The following is a 21446-nucleotide window of genomic DNA, read 5'->3' on the forward strand; positions in this document are numbered from 1 at the left end:
AACCTGGGTGGTTTACCTATAGAAACCCTAATGACTATATCTTTTCTAAACAAGGTTTTCTATATAAAACTAGGTTACAAAGGTTTCTATTTATAACCTATTCCCAATTGGACTTGGGCTTACAAATCGCAACACTCCCTGCTGTTACAAATCTACAGAAATCTTCTGCTACAATCAAGGTCTTTTTAATCATGAGTTTCCTAATTTATCTCCTAAATTAAAAACTGCTGAATCTTCAATCTTCTGATCTGATTCTTCAATATTCTTTTGACCTTTAAATTTGCGCCACATAGGATTACAAAATATTCTAAGAATATCCTGTATTTGTTGAGTAACAAACTGAATCTTCCTTCCAGTTCTGCAGGCGCGATGTCATGACATTCCATATAACATCTTGCATGTACCTGTTTTGTTCTTTTAATATTTGTAAGATTACACTTTGTATTATGTTTTACTGCTATTATGTTTTAGCCAAACATAGATGCCAATCAGCCAATAAAAGCACTAACATAATTCATAAGCTAAAACTAGAGAAATATTGTATGCCATGTAACAAGGTTTCAAAATATCAAAAATTAATTCAGAGTTTAAAATATATAATGACAATACGTTGGATTATGATCTATTCCATCATGTTATCTCTACATCCTTATCGCTTTTGACAACTCAACATTTTATAACAGCTTCGAGAATGTTCTCAAATTTGGATTTTGCTTCAGATGTTACGACTTCAACCAACATCTTTTGAAACTTGAGTCTATTGGGAATTAACAGTCGAGCATTTTCATGACACCACTCATTATATAAATTTATACCACACAATAAATAACAAATGGAATCCAAAGATTGAGCACTTATTGCGCTCATCTATAAAACATTATTAATCAACTAAAAAATCATAAAACTAACATAATTCACCTGAGAACTTAGTGATATTCAAATATTTAAGATTTAGATGACTCGTGTATGTAAATGGAGTTATAATCCTTTTACTATATTATATCGCACAACAAGTGGTTCACCACATTCAGATCATGCCATTTTGAATATGTTTATTCATAAGGTAAAACTAGAGAAATATTGTAATTCATGCTTCGGTTTCTCCCCATCTATCCTAAATGAATATCTGGGAAAGGGTAAACTCATAAAGCTAATTGTATCCCATCCCTCAAGACTATAGCACAAGAAATAATAGGAAATATTCATGATAATTGACTTGCTAAAGTTCTTTGTCAGCATCAAGTATACATATGAAATATGTTATACTCAACAAAATATGAGTGTCTAATGGGGGAATCTACCAACCATGCTTCAGGTATCCCTCCATCTCTTGCTAGTCTGATATATCAGATAGGAACAAATGTTGCATTTGATTTTCGTGAGTATGTCTTTGAACAAATTCTAAAATAGGTTGAATCTTTTGCTATAAAGCTGCCTATTACTCTCCTTTCCTTGATTACTAGTATAATGTTAAACAAAAACCAGATATTTTAACTGCTGAATATATTGTTGGAATTGCTCCTAGCCCTCTAAATTTCAGTTACAAATTGTTTGCAGAAAAACATGTCTCGGACATTGTTCTCCCCAATCTTCAAAACTTTGGTGAAGCATATTTTTTCAACAAGTTCCAATCTTCCTGAGGTCCCTCCCATGTCGGAAGTAGCTAGAGGACACATGTCGAATGAGCTTATGCGGATGTCCAAGACTCTACAAGAGATAATTGCTACGTCAACAACAAGGAAAAATAAGGTTGATGGTCTCATTCAAATAATGAATACCAAAATTTTTGTGGCTTTCACCTCTCAAGCTCTAGGTCTAGATATTGAGATGGTTGCTGAGACATCGGGTGTAGATGATGAACATGTCAGTGGTGAAGATGGTGAAAGAAATGGTGAAGATGTGGAGTACGAATATGTCTCAGATGGTGACTTGGAGTAACATATTATATTTTATATTTTGAATTTATTCTGCCAGTTGTGCATTATACTTGTCATACCGTTAGCTGCAAATTCGACGCTCTCCAAAAAAGGAAAATATTCAGAAGACAAAGGATTGAATATTAACTTCGACGAAAAGAGGTACATTTCGACAAGGTCATATGGCAAACAATTAGCCATCCTGATGAGTTTACTGTGTTATCTGAGACTTAGAAATATTTTTTAGTCATTGAACGTAAAGTTCGACAAGGATGAATTTCAAAATACGCAAATGGCGGGATTTTTGGCCTTGTCTGCTCCTTGAAAAAGACACGTGGAGGCTTGTAAGAGACAAAGCACATGCAAATGCGAAACGTGTCATCTTCGGAGTAGAATACCGTTGTAGTCGAATTAGTCTATATAGGGGTCTTAGTAAATAGATTTATGTGTGTTCAACTTTGTACAAATACTAAAATACATTCAAAGTATCTAGCGTATTGAGAAAAGAGTCACTATGAGAACGTACGTTTGAAACACCATTATTTTCAGTTATAAATCAGTTATTTACTTTTAAAGTCTTTTACAGTCTTTATCTTTTCTGTCAAAAACCCTTTGTTTTTCTTGTTTAAACTTTATCCTTTTCGACCTTTACTTTCAGGCACAAGCCTTTACAGTTTACACCCATTTATTCCTTTTTCTTTTAAGATTAGTTTTACATTTAGGCCTAAAAAATCTAAATTCATTGAAACATAACACATATGTCTTTTGGATCAATCTAATGGATCCTGCGAGTAGCCGAAATATTTAAATTCAGAAGACTAACGCTTATTTACCAAAATCAAAAATAAACACAAATATATTATCACAACATTGTGTCTAAACATCTTGTTATCCAAAGAACTGCATTTCATACCTTTTGAGAGATCTCTAATATTTTACAAATTTAAAGATTGAACCTCGAGCGAGATCAAATGAAATTGGCTGTAAAATGTGAAGGGCAACTTCAAATCAAAAGGGAAAATAGGGGTAAAGGAAGGCATACTCGAGAAGTGCGAAATAGGTAACTAAAGAACAAGCACGTTCGAAATATCAATATCAACTACCTCAAAAATGTATGAAAAAGTTTTTAGGAAGTTAAATTAGTCTTGCCTAATCATACACATGTGTCAAGCATGCAGACAACATTATTTAGTATAAATAAAGAGACTAGATCCCATAGCAAAAGGAGTTTTTTTTTTTTTTTTTTTTTTTTATAAAAAAAGAAACACTAATCATAAACATGTGAATATCAGTTCTATCAAGTTTCATGCATAAGAGACCATGGATATGAAGTACACAACTCAATCTTAATTGTCGTAATTCAGTTCATTTTTTTATTAGTAGTGATTTCAAAGCTTTTTTTCGAATAAAAATATTAGTACACTAATATTTCGTCATTACCAAAGATTCAATATTTAAGAGTTTTAATATTTAACGTGTTAAATTCCAAGAGGAGGACATGAAAATTAAGAGAACTTGGTATACTGCAAATAGATTATTCATTTTTCTAATGATGTATAATGAAAATAAACGTGAGTTACTAGGAAGTAGCATAGCAAATCCCAACTTTACTTTTCATTCATCATAGGAGAATCCTGTTTATTAACAATATTATTAGTTGCAAGAAAATTACATTAACAATATTTAATATAGGCTATTTGTCTTCAGCATATGGATGGTCCAAACATTCCTTGGAGCATGCTATTGTTAATTTGTTATAGAACTAACAAACCACAATTTCTATGATCACAAAATTCTTCTCTTCTAAAGAACTAAAACACAAGAAAAAATGGATGTTTTGTACACCATGTTGACTTTCATATCCTTCTCTTTTCTAGCTTTTTTCCTAGCCATTTCTTACATCATGATGACAATCTTCAAAGGAAAATCCATAGGGGATCCTAAATATGCACCTGTTAAAGGCACAGTCTTCAACCAACTTTTCTACTTTAAGAGACTCCATGATTACCATGCTAAAATGGCAAAAACTCATCCAACTATGAGGCTTCTTGCTCCATATCAAAGTGAGCTGTACACAATAGATGTGAGAAATATTGAACATGTATTGAAAACAAATTTCGATAAATATTCTAAAGGTAAGTATAATCAAGATATTGTGACTGATCTTTTGGGTGAGGGGATTTTTGTTGTTGATGGTGAAAAATGGAAGCAGCAGAGAAAAGTTGCTAGCTATGAATTCTCCACAAGAGTTCTTAGAGATTTTAGTTGTTCCGTGTTTAGAAAGAATGCTGCGAAATTAGTTAAAGTTATATCAAAATTTTCTCAAGAGGGTCTTCATTTTGATATGCAAGTGAGTAGATATATAAATTTTCTAAAATTTATGTTGAAGTTGTTTTGTTATTATATGATGTATATCCATTTTGTTCTTCTTTTCGATAGGACTTACAAATGAGATGTGCTTTGGACTCGATATTCAAAGTTGGGTTTGGAACAGAACTGAATTGCTTAGAGGAATCAAACAAAGAGGGAATTGAATTCATGAAAGCCTTTGATGAATCAAATGCTATAATTTACTGGCGCTACGTTGATCCTTTTTGGAGCCTTAAGAGGTTTCTAAACATTGGTGGTGAAGCGAAGCTTAAGCGCAATGTGAAATTGATAGATGAATTTGTGAATGGAGTCATAAAGACTAAAAAGGAACAATTGACTCTTCAGCAAGATTCTGTAAGTTGATCAGTTCCTTCTGGTTCTTGCTTTAACAGTTTCTACAATTAATGATATGAGTGATTTTTTTGTTTTGTTTTTCAGAATGTTAAAGAAGATATACTATCAAGGTTTTTAATGGAAAGCAAGAAAGGCGAAACAAATATAAGTGATAAGTATTTGAGGGATATAATTCTAAACTTTATGATAGCTGGAAAAGACACAACTGCGAACACGCTTTCGTGGTTCTTCTACATGCTATGCAAGAACCCTCTTGTTGAGCAAAAGATTGTTCAAGAAATAAAAGATGTGATTTGTTGTAGTGATGGAAGTGAAGTCAAGATAGATGAGTTTGTTGAGAATTTAACAGATGCAGTAGTTGATAAAATGCATTATCTTCATGCAGCTTTGACAGAAACATTGAGATTGTACCCTGTAGTGCCTGTGGTATGTACCTTGTATAGATTTGCTCATAATATTTTTTCCTTACTTGACAAATTTTTTATATTAGGATGGTTATTATGATCAGATGTTACTTGAATACTTAGATTTTGATAGTCTTCCCATGACTATTTTTGAAGGATGGAAGAACTGCAGATGCTCCTGATGTTCTTCCCACTGGACACAAACTCGAAAAGGGTGACGGTGTGTACTACTTGGCATATGCTATGGGTCGAATGACTTCAATTTGGGGGGAGGACGTGGAGGAATTTCGGCCTGAAAGATGGATTAATGAAGGAATTTTCCAACCGGAATCACCATTCAAATTTGTAGCATTTCATGTAATTAGTATATTTGTTTCCTTTCATTTTGCTTGCTTTAAAAGAATTGATATTACTTACGACCATTGCAGGTGGTCTAAAGTTTTCAAATTTGATTGTAGGGTGGACCTCGTATGTGTTTAGGGAAGGACTTTGCATACAGACAGATGAAAATAGTGGCAATGGCTCTTTTGCATTTCTTCAGATTTAAATTGGAAAATGGGACACAAAATGTGACATATAAGGTCATGTTTACTCTTCACTTGGACAAGGGTCTCCCTCTCAATGCAATTCCAAGATCATGATGACTAGTGAGTGAGATCACATGTGAAGTAAAACAAATCACTATGCATAGCAGTTTCTAAATTTTTATTTCTAAGAGATGTTCTATATAGATCATTGACCCTGCCATGATGTTAATATCTTTCGTTGTCTAATGTAAGTAGATTTTTCTATGGACATTTTATCAATTGCAAGGAATTGCAACATAAATGTTTTGGTATTCTTCTTTCTGAGTAGGTCAGCCTTCAATACAATTAACATACACGTCTAACATACACGCCTATTTGCCGTACGAAATCCAAAACTAAGGTCGTGCGTGTGTCTGGTTTTTTTATGAGTGTTCTAGAAGTTTCGCCAAAATCTCATACAAACGACTTCACTTGAGACTCGTATAGGCGATTTCATCAAATACATGCTGCAAATAATAGACCATTGTTTATTGTAAAAATCTTCAATTTCAACAAATAAATTTGATATGCCAATCTAAAATTTGAACTAGATCTTATTAGGTAGTTAGTTGATCGATGCACCATTGTTTGTTTATTTGTTGTATGGAAGTCACATAATTTGTAACCACTTCGAACAAATTGCCTTAAAACTTCTTTCCAGACACTGGCATGGAGGGTTTGATGGATTTTTTTTTTAATTTATAACCTCGTTCAACCATTTCAAGATACTTGGCCTTGTATTCAAAACCTTGAGGTTAAGCTTCTGCTATTTTTCGAGGAAGTTTAAATTTGAATATGGGATGTTATATTTTAGATACAATATGCCTTATAAAGCATAAATTATTTTATGTGTTTCATAATTGTCATTTTAAAATGCTATGTGTTCTGGACCGTTTGCACGACACAAGATAGAGCGGCATAATGATATAATAGAAACAGTCAAGTGCGCAGAACAAGTACATCCCTTCCTCCCTAAACATATGCTATTCATTCCACGAGAGACTTACCGACCGTTCAGATCTATCTTATGGTTGACTGGGATCCACGTGTCACTCCACGCTTTCAGTCAGCCATTTCTCCAATTTAAGAGAGAAAACGCGTCATTTTTTAGTTATTAAAATCAATTCTCATTTACACATCACTTTTTACTCTCTTACGAACTTGAGTGTATGAGTGTTAACCTTGCAGGTTGATAAGTGCAAAAATGTCGTTATTTTCATTATTGTTTCGTAGCACTTATTGATTCATTTGTATTGTATTCTTTGAATAAATTTCCCGTTTTTTTACATATTTTGTAATAGTTTACATATTATATATAATCGAGTTATTTGTGTAAATGATGTAACGTTTGATAGTTTTTATGTCTATTTGTATGTATTCATGCATGGTTGGAGCAATGAGTAATAAAGACCAAAGATTAAGCTTCAAGAATGCAATATTTAGCAATTCATCAAACAATAAGACTCAAAATAAGGATGATAAAAATCATCAATTTGGTTGTCATTTAGTCATTGTTAGTTAGAGCATTGGATAAGCTTTCCAACGCTTCGAACCGGACGCAAATCGAAGTTACGGTTCTCAGGTTATTGCAAAAACAAAATCTGTTTTTTTTTCATGACAGTAAAGTGCGCTAAGCGAGCTTTGCTATCGCTAAGCGAGATTCACGGGTTTCAAATTGTATAAATAGAGTTCCAAACACATTTTTTAGGACATGGGTTAGGTATTTTTGAATTCCAACACTATCATAACCATTTTTGAGTAGGGAAAGCTTGAAAACAACAATGAAGCTTTCATCTTGTTGATCCGGAATCAGATTGCTCATCAATTGGAGTTGAAAAACCGGGAGATTTGTGATTCTCCTTCTTTTATCTCTATGTATTATCTATTTGTTGGGTTTTTTTGTAAGTTTACTTTGAACCTATGTATATTTGTTACTCTATTGTTGTATAAAGTTTGCTTTACAAATCTTTGTCGGTGTTTTCTTGATCTTTTTGCTTAAGTGTTTTGGATTTGTGTTGTTATAGACATATAGCTCATGAATCTTGATTAGGGGGATATCTGTTAGCTTTAGATTCTAGAGATAGGTTTGAGATTAACATCCACATAATATTAGAGTTTAATGCCTCTATGTTGTTCGACCGGTTGAGACATCGTCGAAAAAACAATATGGTTGAACTCCCGTTGGTGTTTTAGAAATGGACATTGATGTGAGGGATATGTGGTGATTCTGACGAGTATTGTAAGTTGAGTGCAACTGAGTGATATGTTTAAGTTTGTGACGAGTAGTTTACATTTGTGCCGAATTAGTTTCTCCTCTCGAAAGTGCATTTATTTTCTGTTTATAATTTAATTTTCCACACTTTACTTTAAAACCCATTTAACTCGAACTCAAGAACTAAGAATCCGTCGAACGACAATTCTTTCCAACCAATCCCCATGGAGACGATAAATTCTCAGAATAATCTTTCCAAATCTTTTGTTGCTTGGCCTCTACCGCTTCAACACATGTCATGCCTCTCTCCACTGCATCAGAGGTTCATCATGTTAATCCTACATCATGTTAATCTGAAGAACATTATTGTGCAAGGCTACTTAAAACTGAATAGAGCCTACAACATGTTAATCCGAAGAACATTGTTGTGCAAGAAGCCTCCTCCCAAACAAATCAAACACTCGTTCAATAACCAACCTCTACTAGAGCAGTGACGATACAAAAAGAAGCGTCAAGGTCACCAAATCTCTGCCACCACCAAACACACCATAATCCTTCCCACTGAAACCCTTGAGTGGGTGCAAATACAAGGAATAGTATGCATTATCATCTGGTGTGAATGAAAATCCGACAGGATTGCATGGAGCAATATTTGTCAGATGTTTGTCGAAGTGGCGTCTATCAATATGATTAACCTCACATAAAATAGCTTTAGCCTGCTTCTATATTCTCCACAATACCATCATTTTTCTAGATGGTAATCCTTTGATGCATTGAACATGGCACAACCCCTATTCCATGGATCCATTCTCGACCCAACAATAGATTATAGTTAGCCTTCGATTCGAGAACCATGAACATGGTTGGCCTGGTGATTGTGCCAACTGTCAAATCGACCTGGATCACTGCTAATGGTGTGCCCATATTTCCTTCATAGTTGTATAATACCATGTTGTGAGCCTTTGTATCCATATCAGAATTCCCTATCTTTTTTAACATAAAATGTGGTTTCAATTGATTTGCTTATCACCATATTTTCGACCTTACCTCTGATGAAAAGAGGTTTCAAGTGATTCTTAATGGCTTCGTCAAGCCTTTCAAAGAAGGCGTTCTATTCTTCAACACAACCATTGTTCATGACATAGTCACAAACTAGCATGTGCCTGGCCATTTCAACGCTAGTGTTAACTTCTGGTTCTTCGACCTCAGTCACTAAATCATATTCTCTTGGGAGGACAGACACCACTTTGCAAGTAATGTCTAAAGATGGCTCTGACGCGATGTACAAATTTTCTGTCAACTAGTCATCTTTTGTCCATTGCTTTTCGAGCTTGTCTTCAAACTGCTTTGTGTGAAAGAGCTTCCTCCAAACATTTTTCTTTTCAAAATTCTTCTACTTATTCAAAGGCATGCTGCTACCGGATTCTGCGACCATTTTTGCCTTGGCCTCTCTCTGTTTTTCTCATTCTCTGCTCTCTGCGCCACTATAATCTAGTCATAGAATTTTTTCCCTTATAATTCTCTGACCTATAAGCCAACTACTTCGATGCCTGAAATTTGTTCCTGTAGGCTTTTGATAAGCCTCTATTTACTTCAAAATTCTGCCATTTTCCTTGGTCTCTTTCGCATTTCTCAGCAGGTCTCACCCACTTTCCCATAGGGGCGCCAGAAGTGGGTTTAAAGGTTGCTGGTTAGTTGCCACGAAGCCCTTGTCCTCCATGTTCTTGCCTCCTTGGTATTCCCTTTTTATTGAAGGTAAACCTACTGTTACTGTTTCTCTTATTCCTTATGTCTTTAGCCCATCGAAAGCCCTCAATATTCTCAACGCCGTTCTTATCGAACACCGAGCTGCACCTAGGGCACATCATTACTTCAGATATCTTCCTTTGGAACTTGTGAATAAATTCCACCAGGCTTTTGTCTTGCTTGGGAAATACCATTTTGTTATATTCCTCTTGTCTTTCGGCCTGCTCATTGATCTCCATTTCAGTTTTTTGGGATAACTAGACCATGTTCACCCCTAGACTAGCATCATCAGTAATGCATAAACATTGCAATTTCACCACATCACACTGTCAATTTGCATGAAACCTTCAGTAGTTTCAGTTGTTGTCATCATTTGAGTGGAATCCTTAGTGATTCCCTTGTTGGTGTCTCCAATTACTCCCTGGACGAAACCCTCGGTGGTTTCCTTGACGAAGCCTTCAACAACTTCGACCATTGCAAATTTGTTGGTGTAGTCTTCAGTAACTTCCACCATATTGACCATAAATGGATCAGAATAGTAGGCATCTTCCTCTTGGAGAGGATCAACATCAATTCTCATATGAGACTTTGATTTGTCTCCGAACTTGATCCTACCGTTCTTATTTCCACCCTAAACAAGATCAGTGAAAAGAAAACATTGAGAGGTTTTATGGCCTAAAAAGTTATGATACTTACAAAAAACCATCTTTTTCCTTTGTTCAAGAGGAGGAATTTTAGCACCAGGAGGTACTATCATCTGACCATTTTTGACTAATAAATCAAAAATTCGTCACACTTGGTGACGTCGAAAGTATAAGTTTTATTAGGGAAACGATCACCCTTATCTGGTTCGACTGGGTTTTTCCCATTCGAAGGTGTTAAGACTTTGCAAGAATAAGGTGATCCTTGTTTCGGTTCAAAGAGATAAGTTTCGCTTTCGTAGAAATCCAAAGGATCATTACACATCTCTTGATCGTCTTCGTCAAATTCGACATAGGCTATTCTTTCCTTTCTATTATTCTTATTCGCCCTAGCTTTTTCACTTTTCAGGCATTATATCTGTCGAACCCTATCAGTAAACTGGGCCATGTCCCTCAAGTGTTGACTTCTTCCTATTGGAATAGTCAAGGCCCCAACGGCCATTTCGACCAACTCATGCTCAGGAATTTACGTAAAACATCTGGCCTTAAGAAAACAAAATATATTTAAGTAATTATCTATTGGCTCAGTGAATTTTTCGTTTGGCACTTGCCAATTCCTCAAGAGTGATTTTTGTTTGTGCCATGTAGAATTGTTCATGGAACAGTCTTTCCATTTGAGCCCAATTATGTATCAAACTTGCTGGCAATATGGTAAACCATGTAAATGCATTTTTTGTAAGGGAACTTGGAAAATATTTTATCTTATTGTTCTCGTTATTGGCCATTTCGCTTGCCTCTATTAGGTATTTGGCCACATGTTCGATAGTGGACTCGGTAGTGTCCCCAGATTATTTAGTAAACTTGGAGACTTTCCATATAGGGGGTGCGTTTGATTATAAAATATACTCATTCAACGATAATGTATAACTTGGCCTGTGAAGACCCACATTCACATCATTTCGCGCCATGATTCTTTCGACCATGGCTGCTAGATTATTATCTGCTGCCACATCATCACATCGAATCTGATGTATAACTTCATCAACGTTTTGGTTCCTATTCACCATCACTACCCTTGGTTCTCTTTCCCTTGGAATCTGTGGCTCATGCCTAAGATGTTCGACTCTCGGTTGTTCGATTGTCATTCCTTGATTCCCCACATTCGCCTGGGATGGATTTCTTTGATTTTGTTGGACTTGGTTAATAGTGGGGTCTTCTTCGAGGACTACCCCTTGATTTTCTATCATCCATTCCCTCTGAGGATGTTGAGGGGGCTGTGGTACACCAAATAAATTGGCAATGCGCGCCATTTGTGCTATTATTTTTTGGTTTGCTTGAGTAGTGTTTTGGATCAAGGGTTTGAATATCGTACCCATTGTTTAGGCAAGAATCTGAGCCATTTCATGGTTACTTTCATCCATTTGTTGCCTTATGACTGCTGCAGAGTTATTGGTCAAATTGGATTGAAAATCCCATCCCTAAGGGTTGGCTAATTTGACCTAAATTGTTAACAGCACACCCAAAACCTTGTAATGGCGAAGTTATGTTCACTATCGGTTCTGCGAGTGTTGATGTGGCATTGTGCAAACCAGCCATAAACGAAGTTGGCATGCCATAAGGCTGTTCACGACCACCTAACGACATAGAGAATCCAAAAGGCATCTAAAGGCTCCGTGAAGCGTTCCCTACTGGCAGGGGGACACTGGTGGACCCTATGGCCCCATATAAGTCAAAATAGGTCCACTTTGGGAAATCAACTATACTGGTGTCTAACTTGCCGTGGTTGATATCAGTTCAGATATGGGCGCTGAAACCGTAGTTCCCCCTGTCGAAGATGACGAGGGTGGTACTCTATCATTGTTTGATGGATTTTGATTACTTGGCTGACTTTGATTCGCCATTCTCTTAATGTATCTTCTCTTTGACATTTCTCTGTTGTTTGTGGCTATTCTACCACTTCTTAGTCTCATGCAACCGAGTTTAACAGATAATGAAGAATTTTATACAATAATTTTCACAAAAAACAATATACTAATAAAAAAATCACTGTCCCACTGGGGGTGGCAATTTGGTTAGCGTGAAAATTGGTAAACAACCTATGGTCTCCAACAAAATGGTTAACTTACATGATCAACCAGTGAATCCTAGGACATGTGCTTATTTGTTTAGATTATATTTTCTTGGGTGTTGAACATTTCAACAGCATTCGTAGTTTAAAGATTGTTCGTTTAGAATGATATAACTTGGATAAATGTAAAGGAAAGACAATAAAGAGCACTTTTAAACGTAAACTGCAATCAAAGGTAACTTCTGGAAATGTAAAATAAACTGTAAATTAGAATGTAATATGATGTTTCTACACGTAAATTCTCAATGACTCTTTTCTCAATTCAGCAGATACTTTGAGTTTTGTGAGATTTTGTACAATGAATGAACACACACACACACACACACACACACACGTCTCTTTTTGAAACTGGATAAAGACAAAATACATTTATTCTATTCAAATTCAAACTGGAACTTCTCAACAAACTTTCCAGTCCAAAACCCAAAACATTTCCAAACATATTTCCTTTTTACACATCATATCAAATTAGCTTGGTGTCGAAACTCTCAGCTAACACTATGACGTCAGGTACATCAACATTGTGTTCAACATATATATATATATATATATATATATATATATATATATATATCAACTACCTTAAAACCCTTTAACATCTTCAATAAGCCTTAAAACATCTTGGTCATTATTCAGCGATCGAAGCCCACGAGAAAAGGAAAACTTAGGGCTCCAATACCAAAGACACTTTATATTCCCGTAACCTACACTTTTTTTATCATATTTTCTAGCTTCACATAGGAAATTAAGTATACATCCCAGTCCCAGTTCATTTCAGACAACGTTTCACCAATATACCATGTCATATGATGAGTTATCAATGATCTCTTATGGTGTATTCTAAGTCTGACAGTTTGAACAAGTGCAGACCTACAAAAAACATATATAAGAACAGTTGGACATAGATGATGAACCACAACTATGTGATAAAATAACAATTACACTTAAGGGACCACGTGTCAACAACAAATAAATAGTAAAAAATATAGTACATTTGGGACCACAACAAGTGGAAGCATTTACCTGGATACATACTATGATTTTTCCATTTCCAAATCTCACAGAGAACAAAGTGGATGCCAGAGGTTTAGTAATACGAAGGTGAACACAAATCTAGAAGAATAAGAAGACGAACAACAACATTGATGATAGTCGAACTACAACTCCACATTTTTTTTAATAAGCAATTTGTACCTAACAGGATTCGAACCTGAAACCTTGACACATAAACAATATATCTGCCACGTCATTAAACAATATATTTGCCACGTCATTAAAAAACACTCCCAAATTTAAAAGGGACTATATTACTCAAGATAACAAAATAAAAGAACTATAGGAACCGGTTTTTGAAAAAAAAATCATAATTAAAAAAAAATACATAATAGAGGAACTAAAGTTACATTTAAGTCAATTATATAAATAAAACTTGATGAATAATTGCTTTTATAAAAAGTTTCTTTGTAAAAATTTTTTTCGCAAAATTTAATAACACTATAAAAATCATTTTTAAAAAAGCCAAAACAAACGGGTCCTATATCTATCTTTTTTGGAGAAGTGATTTTGATTATGTTAGGTAAATTCGCCATTTGTCTAAGCTAAGAAAACACCAATTCACCCATTCACTAAACCATTGGTTACTCGATTTTTCATATTTTGACTAAGCAACACCACAGAAGCGGTAGCGGCAAATAACCAGTTAGTTATAATTTCGCCAAATTCCAATTCTACCCTCTTTCTCGCGCCTTATTCGCCTTCTCTCTCACTCTCACTCTTTCTCTCTCATTTCCATTCCAGCTTCCATCAAACCCTCTCTCAATCGAAACCAAACGTAACTCGACGCTGGATCGTTCCGAACGAAGGTATCGTGTTCAACCATTTCCTTTTCACCGTTCTTCATCTCAATTACACAATGCCGATCATTTCACGATCCTTGCGTTTTTAGAACTCTTTGTTAAAATGCTGAATCGCGCGCGTTTTTTATACGCTGAAAATTTCTCTGCTTCTGAGATGCGATTCGAGTTTTGGAGTTTTTTTTCTTCTGATTTAACTCTGTGATTGTCAACTAGTGTTGATTTGATGTTTTCATTGTTAATGTAGCTAATCACTTTGTGAAGTGCAATAGTTGTAGAGCTCGTAATTCTTTTGAAAATGTTAATATATTATAGTCTCTTGATATCCTTGATTTATTTGATTTTCGTTTTGTTACGTGTAGGTGGATTAGGATATTGTTATGAATGAATATATGTTGGTTTCCTTGGAAATTGTATAATGGAAGAAGAGGAAAAATCGAAAGAGATAAAAATATCCGGTGATGGATTGGTTAGGGATAGTCATGAAGTGATAGATAGTGTTGGAAAACAATTAGATGAGAGTAATCAGAAGGAAACTGTAAATGATAGTAGTGTCATTGGGGATAAACGGGAAGATGAGAGGGTAAGCTTACAAGGACATGAGATTGATTCTTCGATTACAGTTACGAACGACCAGTATGAGCAAGTATCCTTGAATGATCAAGAGAAGAGCAGCGGGTACGAGGAGTCAAACCATTCTTTTGGTTCAGATAATGTACAGCAGCGTATTGGTGGAAATGCAGGGGAATTTCAACATTCACCTGGGATGTACTCATCAGAGTGTAATACTTCGCCGGTTGTTGCAATGCAAAATGATCATATTTCTTACAGCCCTAGGTCAGGGGGACAATTTGGTCATACAAACAGGCAGTCTGCTTTGTCAATTGGTTTTGGTTCACCTGGTTTTTATCCTCTTTGTTCTTCACCAAAACCTAAGCAAAAAAATGCTATGCCAAATACGTCGGCAGAATTGCTGCATTTAGTTGATTCTGCAATCATGGGAAAACCTGAAGGTATGGAGAAACTGAAGAATATTGCAAGTGGTGTAGAAATTTTGGGGAGTGGTGAAGAAATGGAAAGCGTGTCTTTCTTAATTGTAGACTCACTTCTTGCAACCATGGGTGGTGTTGAATGTTTTGCAGAGGATGGAGATAATAATCCTCCTAGTGTAATGCTAAACTCCCGTGCAGCGATTGTAGCAGGTGAACTTATTCCTTGGCTTCCTTATGTAGGTGATTCTGACACTGTCATGTCTCCTAGGACACGGATGGTAAGGGGACTACTGGCCATATTACGGGCTTGCACAAGAAACAGGGCAATGTGCTCAATGGCTGGTCTGTTAGGTGTACTGTTAAAAACAGCAGACAAGATTTTTACTGTGGATGTTGGTTTAAATGGGCAAATAAGGTGGGATGGATCTCCTTTATGCCGATGCATACAATACTTGGCTGGGCATTCTCTTAGTGTTAGTGATCTACGTAGATGGTTTCAAGTCATTACAAGAACCCTTACCACAATCTGGGCTTCACGCTTAATGCTTGCAATGGAGAAAGCAATAAATGAAAAGGATTCAAGAGGGCCAGCTTGCACTTTTGAGTTTGATGGGGAAAGTTCGGGTTTGCTTGGTCCAGGTGAGAGTCGCTGGCCATTTATTGACGGGTATGCATTTGCAACTTGGATCTACATTGAATCATTTACTGACGCATTAAGTACTGCTACAGTTGCTGCTGCAATTGCTGCAGCGGCATCAGCCAAGTCAGGTAAATCATCCGCTGTGTCTGCTGCAGCAGCAGCTAGTGCACTTGCTGGTGAAGGTACAGCACACATGCCACGGTTATTCAGTTTTTTATCTTCCGATAATCTGGGTATAGAGGCTTATTTTCACGCTCAGTTTTTGGTTGTTGAAATTGGTAGTGGAAAGGGTAAAAGATCTGCGTTGCATTTTACTTATGCATTCAAACCACAATGTTGGTACTTCATTGGTCTTGAGCACATAAGCAATCATGGAGTAACGGGGAAAGCAGAAAATGAAGTTAGGCTATATGTAGATGGATCTCTATATGAAAGTCGTCCTTTTGAATTCCCTAAAATTTCCAAACCCCTTGCATTTTGCTGCATAGGAACTAACCCTCCTCCTACTATGGCTGGTTTGCAACGCCGTCGTCGTCAATGCCCTTTGTTTGCTGAAATGGGCCCTGTTTATATCTTCAAGGAACCAATTGGTGAAGAAAGGATGAGACGCTTGGCTTCTAGAGGAGGGGATATAGTGCCTTCTTTTGGCAATGCAGCTGGGCTACCATGGCTTGCAACAAATACCCAAATGCAGCACAAGGCAGAGGAAAGTGCTCTATTAGATGCAGAAATTGGAGGTTTCATACACCTACTCTATCATCCTAGTTTGCTTAGTGGGCGTTTCTGTCCAGACGCTTCACCTTCTGGTGCCACAGGTCAGATAATTTATGGGTATTGAATTTATAAATAGACAAAATTTTATGCTACTGATTAATCTATGTAATTTTTTATATTTAAAGATTCCTGATGCAGTTAAATAATCTTCCAAAGTTTTGTTTGTATATTTACACGCTGCTACTGAATTTTTTTTTACAACTTTTTAAGTTTTAATATAGCTGTCTAGTGCTTATGGTATTGAATGTTCCATGCACCCTACGTCACCTAACGAGAAAAAGCTTGATTGATGAGAAAAGGCTTGATTGTTTTTTGTTGTTGTTGGGTTGAAATGTTTTTTAAGTACCTTAAGGGTTGTCGTCTGGATACTTTCGGATGCAATTCTTCTTTTTTGTTCTCTATGTGTAAACGGCAACCTTCTTCTGGTTAACTTTTACAATATATGTTTCAACAACTATTTGGGTTTTGTGAATCACATGTGGAGTTTAGATTTGGAATTGAGTTATTCGTCCATGCATTGAATTTGAAGAGTGAGTTGAATTTATGGTTTTAAGTATAAAAATGGGTAGTTACTGTTTCTAATAAAACAGTTTCTGTTGGGAATGCCATTTAACTTCATCTTTATGCAGAGAACAATGGCAACAAAAATGCAAAAGGTTTAGTAGTTAATATTAATGGAATTATCGATTTAGTAAAATTTAGGTTGTCAATCTCGAGTTTCTAGGCAAACTCGTAGAGCCTAGGTAACAATTTGAATACATTTCACATATATACTTATATCAATACCTTGAAGACAATTATAATTCAACCTTTGAACTCCATAATAAAGAAAAATATCAAATCACCGCCATTGCTTTAATTTAACTGAAACAAATACAAAATATCTGCTAGAGATTGAATTAGAGTTATGAAAACTAAAAAATATGATGCTCTATTTATAGTCAGTGAAATGTGAATACAAGTAGGAGGTAGTAGGAAATTTGGTCTGAAATGGCATGTTTTGAAAATGGGGAGGCTTACCAAGAGCAAGACTGAATGACAAGATCTATAGTATCAGAGCCTGCCAAGATCTTTTGTCTATAAATGTGTCAAAGATGTTTTATTTAGCAATACCTCGATGGTCACTCCCTGTAATGACAACATCGTCTAACATACTCAACAAGTAAATAGTAATACAAACCTGTGGCTGAATGGTGACAGAAAGTCGAATGATCTGACTCACTTTGAATCATACCAAACTGCTCAACAACATTGCTAAATCTACTAAACCAAAGTCTAGAAGACTAAGGCAATATAAATTTTTTCATAGATGACATACCAGCTCTAAAGACTCCCCCCACCATCAATTGCACCTTCCTTGGTTATTTGCGGTTCGATAAGATTGCCGTCGTTGTTCTCCGTGTACTCATTGTTTCTATGTATTAGGCGATGTCACATTCTTTTAACATACTTTTTGTTCCCCACTTTCTCAAGAAGTGGTAACACAAGGGTCTCTCTCTCAAGCATATCCAATTCACTCTTATCTTCCTTTTATTCACGAGTTACCTTGTATCATAAGCACTAGAGTCTTCCATTCCTTTTGGTTCCTCCTTTTATTATCTATCAACTTTGTGCCCATCTTGTTCCAATGGAGGAAACTATCGTTGAAGAGACCGATGATTCATCTTTTGTTTTGATCCCTAAACCTACTTCGGCTCAACATGACTAACTTGTGGGCAAGCTGATAGCTCTTGCAAAGGTAATTGTCCTACTAGAAACCCCATCCCATTTACAATTTTTTGAGTTACCATTGCCTTTCTCCATCCCATCGTGCATTTGTGTGTGCTCTTTTCTTTGTGACCATCCCCAAATTATACCGGAAGCACTTTCTCATCCAGATGGAGACAGACTATGATTGATGAGATGACCGCTTTAGACTCCTAACTAGACTAAGGCTCTCGTGCTCTCCCCTCTAGGGAAATTTATAATTGGCTGTTATGGGTATTTACAGTCAAGGTAGGCCCAAATGGTTAGATTGATCACTTGAAAGCTCGTTATGTAACTAAAGATTAAACTCAAAATTTTAGCTTGGTGGGTGGATAGTTGGGTGGATGGCTCAAATGAATAGTTTCTGATACAATATTAGGTTTTTATATTGGGCGTAACTCATCTTTACAAAATCTACTTGTAAGGGTAGGTGTGTCACTCTATAAATTCTTTTAAAATTGTTGAGATATTGATATTTATTATAGTATGATTGGTTAGTATCCTTTGAGATTATGATATGATTAGAGTCCTATTTAATTTGTATCTCTCATGTATATAAATGGTTGTTGAAACTGTTAAATGTGCTTGGGATCTCATCCCCAAAAGTTAGCTCAAAAGGTGAGGTTACCCTCACACATTTATACATTCAATAGCCCGAGAACCTAATCAATGTGAGACTCCAAACAAACTACAAACAACTTCAATACCCACCCTCATGCCTAGCATGAGCCTGAGTCCAATTCCCACATAGCAGTCCTTAGCCCGACTATGATACCATGTTAGATGTGCTTCGATTTCATCCCTAAAAGTTCGCTCAAAGGGTGAGGTTGCCCTCACACATTTTTACATTCAACAGTCCACTAAACAATGTGAGACTCTAAACAAACTACAAAACAACTTCAATTAAAGCCTTTTCATATCAATAAGGAATATTCAAATTCAAGTTGGTGTACATAACATGATTCAAAAACCTAGTTTTCTCTTTGGATTCAGCCTCAGTCAAGGCTAGCCCTAGTTTAGTTGCAGGCTGTTCCAGGGACACTATCGTCTGGACCCAAACAGTCCAGAGCCTGCCGCTGCTGCTAGAGACTTTTTCCACTTCTATTTGGACCAAAGCAGTCCAGAGCCTGTAGCTACCACGCCGCCAGACTTTTCAACTTCTGTTTGCTACAGTTGTTTACACTTGATTTTCTTGGTTCATTGTTCGCTGACTGTTCAACAAATTTCATCCCCGTCCACCTTGTCTCATTTAAGTAATTCTATAGTGTTCCTATCTCACTATGTGGATCATAAAATTTAGATTCTGGTGCTTTTGATCATGTAGTTGGTAATCCCTCTCTTATTTCTCTCTTATTTCTAATTTGTCACCTCCTAGTTTGTATTTGAGTTGTGTTGGACTCTACTCCTTCCTCCTTCTCCTTTCATGAATCCTCTAGTTTGAGGCCTGGTTCGGTTTGTGTAGTTCCTGCTTCAATGGGGTTGGGTACAGGTTCAGGTTCAATATTTGAGGTCTGGTCCGGTACAGTTTGTGCAGGTTCGGTCGTCTCTGGTGTCGTAGGTTGGTATTCTAAAAATTTCAATTGGATATATGTATGGTTGTTCCCATTGGAAGCCAACTTTCCATAGTGTGGTAGATTTTTTATTTTGGGGGAGAGTAACACCTATATCCTTTTTGGTGAGGTGAGTATCCAAGAAAGATGATGGATTTTGGGTTTAGTTTACTACGGTGAGGGTTGAGGTTATGCACTAAAGCTGAGCATCCAAATGCTTTTAAAGGAATGGAGGAAAATTTTTTTCTGGTTGGGAATGAGGTCTGAAGTGTAGAAATAGGGGATTTAAAACCAAGGATACGAGAGGACATTTTGTTTTTGAGGTGTGTTGCTTAATTTTGGTCTAGTGACTTCTAGAAGATATCTATGAATAGCCTTCATATGCTCCACTTTGAAGGGAAGGGTTGAGAGATATTGATATTTATTGTTTAGACTTATTATAATATGATTTGTTAGTATCCTTTGGGTTATGATAGGATTACACTCCTATTTAGATTATATATATATATATATATATATATATATATATATATATATATATATATATATATATATATATATATATATATATATATATATATATATATATATATATATATATATATATATAAGTTGAAACAAATGAGAGAGAAATAATTCTCTATTGTGTATTTGAGCAGTAATATCTCTCTCTTAAATAGAGGTAGAGATAAAGTCCAAAATAATTACAGGGATCCTAAATTAATTATAGGATACTAACAATAAAAGGATTGCCTAAAAATAGAAAACTAAATAAAGAAATAATATATATATGATACAAGAATATTCACAAGAATATTTGTAAGAATATTCTGCAACACTCCCCCTCAAGCTGGCTTGAAGATGTCTTCCATGGACAGCTTGCTGGTTATGTTGTCAAACGGTTTCTTGGGTAATCCTTTGGTCAAGATATCTGCTAATTGCTCTGTAGTGGGAATATAGGTGATACATATCTGTCCCCTGTCAATTTTTTCTTTGATGAAGTGTTTGTCAACTTCCACATGTTTGGTCCGGTCATGTAGGACTGGATTGTGAGCAATAGATATTGCAGACTTGTTGTCACAATACAGTTTTGTAGGTGGAGAATTGTAAAACTTCAATTCTTGTAGTAGTTTTTCCACCCACAGTACCTCACAAATTCCATGGGCCACTGCTCTAAATTCAGCTTCTGCACTACTTCTTGCTACAACTGTTTGTTTCTTGCTTCTCCAACTAACCAAATTTCCCCCAACAAAGGTACAATAACCCGATGTTGATCTTCGATCAGCTATACTTCCCGCCCAATCTGCATCAGTGTAGGCTTCTATTTGAAGATCTCCACGGTTTCTATAGAGTAGTCCTTTCCCAGGTGACCCCTTCAAATATCTTATAATTCTGAAAACAGCCTCTTGATGTTCAGGTCCTGGTGCATGCATAAACTGGCTCACCAAACTGACAGCAAAGGCTATGTCTGGACGTGTATGAGATAGGTATATTAGCCGTCCTACCAGACGTTGATATCGTCCTTTATCTATTGTATTTCCAGCTTCAGCAGGC

The 21446-nt window shown here is 36.0% G+C and overlaps 2 protein-coding genes across 6 annotated transcripts in view; both read left to right on the forward strand.

The window, feature by feature from the left end:
* Positions 1–3648: 3648 nt before the first annotated feature.
* On the forward strand, positions 3649–6183 carry LOC131618402 (cytochrome P450 704C1-like). Its single transcript, XM_058889632.1, has 5 exons — positions 3649–4266; positions 4356–4640; positions 4725–5066; positions 5201–5401; positions 5503–6183. Exons 1-5 carry the CDS (start codon positions 3745–3747, stop codon positions 5683–5685), a joined length of 1533 nt encoding a protein of 510 aa, XP_058745615.1. The 5' UTR covers positions 3649–3744; the 3' UTR covers positions 5686–6183.
* Positions 6184–13960: 7777 nt separating this feature from the next.
* Positions 13961–21446, forward strand: part of LOC131616703 (BEACH domain-containing protein C2-like) — a 42488-nt gene continuing 35002 nt past the window's right edge. For 4 of the 5 annotated variants that reach the window (XR_009288195.1, XR_009288196.1, XR_009288198.1 and 1 more), the window contains exons 1-2: positions 13961–14199; positions 14553–16637. Coding sequence is in view for 2 of the 5 variants with exons in the window: in XM_058888119.1 (XP_058744102.1) it covers positions 14609–16637 (2029 nt within the window). In the remaining 3 variants the exon portion in view is untranslated. The remainder of the gene's footprint in view (positions 14200–14552; positions 16638–21446) is intronic. The other variant, XM_058888118.1, reaches the window with a different exon arrangement.

Source organism: Vicia villosa, linkage group LG7, assembly GCF_029867415.1.
Source record: "Vicia villosa cultivar HV-30 ecotype Madison, WI linkage group LG7, Vvil1.0, whole genome shotgun sequence".
Taxonomy (NCBI): Eukaryota; Viridiplantae; Streptophyta; class Magnoliopsida; order Fabales; family Fabaceae; genus Vicia; species Vicia villosa.